Source organism: Artemia sp. Qi Xiang Cuo, chromosome 18 (assembly GCF_049724085.1).
Source record: "Artemia sp. Qi Xiang Cuo chromosome 18, ASM4972408v1, whole genome shotgun sequence".
Taxonomy (NCBI): Eukaryota; Metazoa; Arthropoda; class Branchiopoda; order Anostraca; family Artemiidae; genus Artemia; species Artemia sp. Qi Xiang Cuo.
In genome coordinates, this window is record NC_142811.1 from 860,946 (window position 1) to 869,878 (window position 8,933).

Sequence of the window (8,933 nt, forward strand, 5' to 3'; positions counted from 1 at the left end):
CTTTATTTTTTAACACAGGTATGGTAGGCATTGATGACCTTACCCATGTCAAAATACAATACCAAATCATCATCGCTATCATTTTCAATTTTGACACGCTCTGATTCTCGCTGTCCAGGTTGATTTTCATTGACTCGCTTCTCTTCATTTTCATTTTTGGATTCCCCACTGGTTCGGTGTCGTATGTCTTCTAACCGCGTGTGTCTTTGCCCTTCATTTTCGTTTTTAACACGCTCTAATTGTTGTTTTCGCATATCTTCCAACCGCCCGTGTCTTCGCTCTTCATTTTAATTTTTGATACGTTTTTAGATTTTGATTAGTTCAGACAATTTAGCAATGACCTTTGCTATAGCTGTCCGAATTGGTGTTATCGCAATTAATGGTACAGGTTGTCAAATTTCACATCCTATCACGTTTGATAGTTCAGGTTCCGGTTTCAAAGAATCATAATTTATAGTAACTGCAATTGCGAGAATTTTCATTTTTGGGCCTTTCAACAGACATATTTTATAAATAACTGTTGCGTTGGAAACACAACAATCTTATTTATGATATGCATGACATCATATAAGAGAATACTTAAATGATGCCATATATGATGTCATTACAAATGCTTATATGATGTAATAACATAGTACATGACTTCATTTGCAAAAACCAAAATTAGGGGTCTTAACGATTTTTCCAAGACTTCCGATCTATCTAGATTGTTTTTTTATGCGAGAATATCCCAAGATACCAATTTACCCGACAAAATATGGAGCCGTTTTTGAGAAACAGAATAAATACATACATTCATTCATACATACACAATTATTACTCACATATATATTTGAAAATTATTTATTCATGTAATTTGTTTGTTAAATAAACTTATTCTTCTTTTTCTTCTTAAATTTTAGTGAATTGATGCACATGTTTTGGCGTAATAATGAGCATAATGTAAATCCAGTATTTTCTTGCTTCATTCCATTGATTTGAAAATTTTTCTTAAAGCCTTAGTAAACTGCTACAGGTTAACCAATGCTAAGCCAAAGAATTATCCAAACAAGAAAATTTCCTTTCTGGAGGTAAGGTCATGTCCCCCCTAAACTAAAAGGGTTGACATTATCTAAACTAGTTATGCAACTATGCAAAGGTTGACATTATGCAATAGAATGCTTTTTTTTATTGAATTTTCCAAAATTTTCGAATTTTGGAAGCAGAAAGTGGGTTTGAGCCACTAAGCCTCCTCCCTTCAGCTAATTGACTTTTGTAATGTTATTTAGAAGAAATCAAAAGAATTAGGGCCAGCTGAAGGAATAAGTCTCCTTAAGTCTGATAAGCAATAGGCTGAGTGAGTAATCAAATCTACCTGATTAATCTTAAATAAATTAATCAAATTAAAAAGCTTGATTTGAAGCAGGTAATGTATAGTATATAAGCCAGCAAAGGCAGATCTAGAGAAATAACTTAACGGGGGAGCGTGACAAGAGTCCAATAATTGACAAGTTTATTTAAAAAAAGTGAAAAAACAGAAAACAAGGAATGAGGGTGCCAAAAAATGAGGGGGGCGCCCCCTGGATCCACCAGTGTAAGCTAGCGCATTAAATTTAGCTTTTTTATTCCAGGCCACCGCCATTCGATCTTACAAAGCAACACAGATGCTCCATCGTCTCTCCAGTGCAGCTAATCTTACCTCAAAGAGCTATGACCTTGAACTGGCAAATAGGGTGTTCTTTGATTCTACCGAGCCACTGTCAAATTGTATCACTGAAGTTCTTTCAGAAGAAATTGAAGAAATGGATTTCTTAAAAAAGAGTTCTGAGTCATTGAACATGATTAATGGATGGGTGAACGATAAGACCAAGGGAAAAATAGAGAATTTCTTGGAAGAAAGTTCGATTACTTCTGAAACTCGAATGGTTTTGGTGAGTATTGTTAGTCGCAAAGACTGCAGAAAAGTAATAAAGTCTTGCATATAGGTACATGGACTTTAAAAATTGTCGGGTAAATCGGAGGAATTACAAATTTACTTGGCTGAGTTTTTGAGAAAATAACATTTTCGCGTTTTGTGTTAGATCTCATCCGTTCTATCCCAGGTAGTCATGACTGTTCAACTGGTTGTAATATTAAAAAAAAATGTGTTCTATAACAAAAACTCATTATAGGCTGATACGAAAAAATTCGATTTTCAAGAATATTGTATCTTAATTATGGTAGGCTTCCTAATCCTTATTGCCAAAACCTATTAACTAAGTTCCCCTGCAGATTGGATATTAAGTTGGGATTTCTTGTTTTATTTTTGCTCATTCACCTTTTTTTTCCTTTTTTTTGCCTTTAGCATGTCAATTGCATGAATAGCTGTTCGTTTTTGCTTCCAAAGTTCTACAAATGATCATTTTTTGGCTCATTTCGAAAAAACACAACTATCCAAACACAGAGTAAATCACAGAAAGACAGAAAAAAGTAAACCAATCAGATTATTTTCTTATTATTCCTATATTAACTTCTAAAATTGTAGATTCTTAAAAGCTGTCAGTTTGACTGTAAAAGCAGGAACCTGGGCAACTGTCTTCTAGATAAGAAACAGTTGTGAAAAACGTCTACAGTAACGATATTCTCACGAATCCAACTGTGATAGTAATTTGCTGATTTCAATTGTTTTTTTTTAAATCTGACAGAAGAGGTTTTACCAACTGGCTGGTCATTTTTACCGACTGTCTTTGTAAGAAATTAGCATAATGTCTGTTTTGAATACAATACGTGAAATCACGAGTCGGTAAAACCGCTGCATTTACCAATCGAGATTCAGATTTCGTTAAATATCATGTCACTATTCTAATACTGTTTATTTAACCAAATGGAAACTTGTGGCACCATCTGTAAAGTTACGGCAGGAGTCGGTAAAATGGTGAGTTCACCGACCGAGTTTGAACTTTCTGTAGATGATATGTCAATATTAAAGCGCTTTTTACGCTGTCAGTATTTGGCGCTCTTTACGCTAAAGTTTGAATTTTGTCCCAATTCTTTAAGAATGACTCCTGAAACACAAGGGTCATTTAATTAGGACAAAAAGACGCTTTTTATAAAAATACTAAGAAACTTTAGCGTAAAGAGTGAGGTGTTGAGGAGGGGGCAGCCCCCCTTTATATAAGTAACAATTTCTGTTCGTTTTAAGTTTTAATGTTGCTCTTTGCTTTCAGGTGAAAAAACTTTTTTTTTATTTAATACATGAAAAAGTAAGATCAAATTAAGAAACAAACACAGTGCAAGTTTACGAAACTTTATCAAACTTCACGTTGCCATTATATTTCAAATAAATTTCAGATAAATAAGGTTTTGTATCTGTTATTGGCGGGCCACTATTCAGCTGCATTCAGCTGCACTATCTCATTTGCGTTTTTTCATCAATTACTCGATAAATTGTCATAAACCATCTGCACTACTAGGGATTTTGTTTGTTAGAAATCGTAAATTGTCGAAAATTCGTTGGGTGAACTTTACGAAAATCAGTTGGGTGAATGTTATATCTACCCTAATTGACCGCAGTAAAGTGAGATCCTCCTCCTCCGGGAAACTAGGAGTCACCCTGAGATGGAGAAGCCTCTTCCCTCACAAGTCCATTTCAACACTATTCACTTCATGTATCAGACCAGTCATGGAATACGCATGTCTTCTATTTCGTGGCGCTCCAACTAGCCACATCACTCTTCTTCAATGTGTCCAAAATCGAGCAGTTCGTTCAGCAACTTAAAGCAACTCTGATGCCAAACCCCTGCAGTCGATCCAGAATCAATTTGACGTGGCTTCATTGTCGGTGTTCTCACAAATACATATTTTGCCCTCCATCTGAGGAGGTATCAAAGCTTGTTCCAGACAAAATAAAGGCTTTGTGATCAACTCGCCAAAGTATAGCTCGACCGGACTACATTGTGCCGGGCACACCCTGCCAAGAATATTTGGACAAGTTTCACTCAACGATGTGTCGCCACATAGAATGGCCTCCCAGTAGGGGTAATCCCGGAAAATCTTTCCCTTGAGGTGTTCAAGAGAAGGTATAAGAAACACCTTCAAAGTAAATAGCGTGGATAAGCGGCATATCATCACTTGTGAAGGAGCCGTGAAGCCTGTATAAAAAAAATGAGCAGGCTGTAAGCCAAAATGTTTTATTTTAAGTCAAAACTATGCTTCTAGGTGCCACTAACTGATAATTTATCTTGTTTCTGATTTTAGGCTAACGCAGCCTACTTCAAAGGAGATTGGCAATCTCAATTCAAGCCTGAGAGAACAAAGCCTACGATTTTCCACGTTTCACCCAGTGAGCAAACCTTTGTTAAGATGATGTACCAAAAAGGACAATTCAGACACGGTAAGAAGCTTCACTTTATTCAAAAATTGTTGGGCCAAACTTTTTGTTTTTATTTGGGGAGTTTAGCCAAATATCTTGAGCAAGTTATTGCCGGTCTCTACCACAGACACGTTCTTATTGGGGTTTTTGCTGTGAATTATTGACAAGTTTTTATCATCATTCCGCATTATTTTAGGGTATTTTAGTGCTGGCTAGAAGACGGGTCAATTAAAGCATTTAGACTGGGGCAGTTAAAAATTTAGGGGGTAATATTGTTCATATAGAAACAGTATTTTTTCAATTTCCCATGTTCATACTTTAGGGAAGTATGAACGTATTTTACTGGAATTGTTATATTTTAGCGGATTTTAAGTAGTATCTTTAGTTCAAGTCAAAAGCATCTTTATAGGTTTTGGTAACTTGTACTATTAACTTAATTATCACTCTATTTACCGTTTTTTCTCTTTTATCTGGTGCTTCCATATTGTTAGGATATGGAATTTGATAAAACTATCTGAACTCGGTAAAAAGGGGCTTTTTATTCTTCCTCAAAGCTTCGGCGGTGAACCATATTGGACAATTCAGCCATGATAAGATGAAAGGGCGTATCCAAGATTGCTGTTGAGGGGGAAGGGGCAAAAAAAACTTCAAAAACATCAAACAAAAATTTTTTTATACGCATTTTGCTTACGTTTTTTTCAAGTTGGAAAAAAATTCGGGGGGAGGAGCCGGGGGTTTTTAAATTCTACCCCCCCCCCCCTGGATGTAGCTTTGGTAAGACGTAACACTACTAAAAAAAAGCAATGCGATCAAAACATCTGTATTCGAGAATTTTAACTTACATTTTTAGGTAATTACTAACTCATTTACATTTACTTACCTGGTTTCGTTTATTATTTATTCATTTATTGTTGTTTCAATTCGGTTAAGATGATATATATATATATATATATATATATATATATATATATATATATATATATATATATATATATATAAATATTCCGTTGATAAAGGTTTCCTAATGTTCGTATGAAGGACTTTTGCTAGTATCTATATATATCTCGACATTTGGCGGTTATCTGACTGTTTTACCCACTATGATATTTTCATCTCATTTTACTTATGAATGGGTCTATGTGTAAATGTGGTCTAAGACATTCTTCAAGTAGGCATATGTGAACCGGCATGTGTTTTCAGGTTTTTACTAATAAAATAACGGGACTAGCAATTTAACCTATAATTTCATATATTTGTTATTAATTTGTCAATATTTGCTTTGCTTCGGGTTCGCACATACCCTCGCCCAAGCCTTCCAAATATTTAAGCTGGATTCGGCTAACTTTTTATTATTGAAGTTTTCCAAACCCGTTTTAGGGGTTAGTGAGGAGCTGATGTCTTATATCCTTGAACTTCCATACGTTGGTGAGGACATAAGCATGTTTATTCTTCTTCCTCCATTTGTGGAAAACGCTCTTGATGAAGTTTTGTCAAAACTTAACGGCAGCATTTTGAAAGAGGCATTGAGAAGCATGTGGAAAGTTGACATTGAAGTAGGAATACCAAAATTCAAAATTGAAGCCTCAATGGAATTGAGTAAGGTAAAGATTTTTTTTTTTTTATTATTCTGCACATTAACTAGAAGATAATGACGAAAATATAAGTTATAGTCTTTCTTGAAAATTCAGCATCATGAAGACAGAATAGCTATCTCAATCCCTTTACTTATTAAGGTTTAAAATAGTTTTGGGCTAAAGTTTTGAGCAATATACACAATACTTCATAGAAACAAATTGAAACTTGCCTTTAACTTAGAATGAAAGAAATTTCACTAAAAAGGGGTGCTTCATTCGAGTAAGTAGAGCTCAAGCCACCGAAAACTGAAATTAATTATTATCAAATAAGAGGCGAGGCTATCTCAAAAAGCTCAGCTAATTCTTTTTTACTTTTAGTCATGAAAAAGCAGTCGAATCACACATCTTGAGAAATAGATAGTTGGTTTCAAGTTTCCCTTGTGCTATTTCAAAAAGCTCATGTAATTTTTCTTTTTTACTTATTAGTCTTCGCAAGGCCGTATCCAGAGGGGGAGGGGGTTAGGGGGTTTGAACCCCCTCTCCCGAAATCTTATGTCCGACTCGTTAAAACGTAACAAAATTGAATATAAACAAATTTTGATGTGTTTTTTAAGTTTTTTTTACCCCCCCCCCCCCGAAAAAATCCTTTTGCCTACACATAACGATAGGTATTTGTATTTTTCTTCCAACCACTCTCCTTGCTTTAAAAGAGAAGTAGTTATATATTTGGTTGTTCGTGTAATAAGAATATGCTCAGAAGCTCGCATAGTCTCAGAATTGACCTATTCAAAGGACATTCTATTTTGCAATGAATATCCCATAAAATTACTTGAATCTGTAATAGAAAAAAGACAAAGAAGGCAGAAAAGAATACATCAACTTCAAAACACCCAACAGATATCATCTCCTTGGTGGGTGATAAAAAATGGGCTCTGAAAAAATGGTAAGTGAATCAGAGAATGGTCGGAACAAACAGTGCATAGTCTTGAGTCATTACTCAAGGGTACAAAATACAATCTAGCTAGGGTCAGTGAGCCTTATGGGGCTTGGTGTTGCAATGAGATGTTAGGAGTAGTAAAAATAGATTGAAATTATCAATACTTTACAATATTTGAGAACATTTGCAATAGCTTTCGGCTATTCTTTACGCCTCCAGGCCACTAGGGCTACTGAATATTTTGTGGCTTGGTGTTGAGATGAATTGTTAGGAGTAGTAGTAATAAATTGATATCATCAGTAGTTTTGAAAATATTTGAGAACTTTTGCTGCAATAATTTTCGGCTATTCCTGACACCTCCAATTCTTAGCACAGCATCTATTTGCTACCTTTTATTCGGCTCTTTTTGTTTTGTATTTGAGATGGGAAGCTATGGTAATTTAATAATATATATATATAAATATATATATATATATATATATATATATATATATATATATATATATATATATATATATATATATATATATATATATATATATATGTATATATATATATATATATATATATATATATATATATATATATATATATATATATATATATATATATATATATATATATATATATATATATATATATATATATATATATATATATATATATATATATATATATATATATATATATATATATATATATATATATATATATATATTTATATATATATATTATTAAATTACCATAGCTTCCCATCTCAAATACAAAACAAAAAGAGCCGAATAAAAGGTAGCAAATAGATGCTGTGCTAAGAATTGGAGGTGTCAGGAATAGCCGAAAATTATTGCAGCAAAAGTTCTCAAATATTTTCAAAACTACTGATGATATCAATTTATTACTACTACTCCTAACAATTCATCTCAACACCAAGCCACAAAATATTCAGTAGCCCTAGTGGCCTGGAGGCGTAAAGAATAGCCGAAAGCTATTGCAAATGTTCTCAAATATTGTAAAGTATTGATAATTTCAATCTATTTTTACTACTCCTAACATCTCATTGCAACACCAAGCCCCATAAGGCTCACTGACCCTAGCTAGATTGTATTTTGTACCCTTGAGTAATGACTCAAGACTATGCACTGTTTGTTCCGACCATTCTCTGATTCACTTACCATTTTTTCAGAGCCCATTTGCTCCTCTGATTTTTACTTTTTTTCAGACTTTTTAAGTTTTTTTGTTTACTCCTCCCAACAACTCATCGCAACACCAAGCCACATGAGGCTCACTGGCCCTAGATACAATGCATTTGTACCCTTGAGTAATGACTCAAGACTCTACACCGTTTATTTCGATCATTGGGTGATTCCTTTACCCTCTATTCAGAGCCCATTTGTTACTCTTGTTTTTTTTTTCAGACGCTGAAAAATATGGGACTTGAAAGCATTTTCGATCCTGTAATGGCTAACATGACGGATTTCTCTTCAAGTCCAGGTCTATATTTTGATGAGCTGAAACACAAAGCAGTTGTAGAGCTCAACGAAGAAGGATCAGAAGCAGCAGCAGCAACTGCACTCATTGCTCTTCGATCCTCCCGCCCCCTTGAGCGTGAAAAGTTCATCTGCAACCACCCCTTTATCTTTATGATTTATGACAACATGGTGGATTCTATTTTATTCATGGGGGCTTATCGAAACCCTAAAAGCAGTGTTTGAGTTAGATTAATTAAGATGTATTTATTATATGATTTGTTATGATTTATTTTGCACGTTTTTAATATAAGTGTCACTTTTTTGACTATTCTATTTTCATAGATTAAGCATAAGTTCAATAAGATTGCTGCATATATGTTTATCACTTTTATTTTTATTAATTGACACAATAATAACAAAAGGCACATCATAGATTAAGATAATAAATTAAACAAGAGGGCTGAATATTTCTGCCAAATTGGGATGGCACCACTCAATTTTTGTTTTAATATAGAAGAAAATGTTGTTTTTTTTGTTTAATGAGAACAATAATAATATATATTACAGCTGTGGTTTCTAGTCCTTTTGAATCAGAACTTGGTACTTTAGCATGATACAGGAAA

General features: G+C 33.9%; 1 protein-coding gene across 4 annotated transcripts in view; it reads left to right on the forward strand.

The window, feature by feature from the left end:
* Nucleotides 1-8,633, forward strand: part of LOC148941104 (serine protease inhibitor 88Ea-like) — a 51,258-nt gene extending 42,625 nt beyond the window's left edge. For all 4 annotated transcript variants that reach the window (XM_089103997.1, XM_089103994.1, XM_089103996.1 and 1 more), the window contains exons 4-7: nucleotides 1,611-1,910; nucleotides 4,216-4,351; nucleotides 5,708-5,931; nucleotides 8,257-8,633. In XM_089103997.1, the coding sequence (XP_088960123.1) occupies nucleotides 1,611-1,910; nucleotides 4,216-4,351; nucleotides 5,708-5,931; nucleotides 8,257-8,553 (957 nt within the window). In that variant the 3' untranslated portion in view covers nucleotides 8,554-8,633. The remainder of the gene's footprint in view (nucleotides 1-1,610; nucleotides 1,911-4,215; nucleotides 4,352-5,707; nucleotides 5,932-8,256) is intronic.
* Nucleotides 8,634-8,933: the final 300 nt, after the last annotated feature.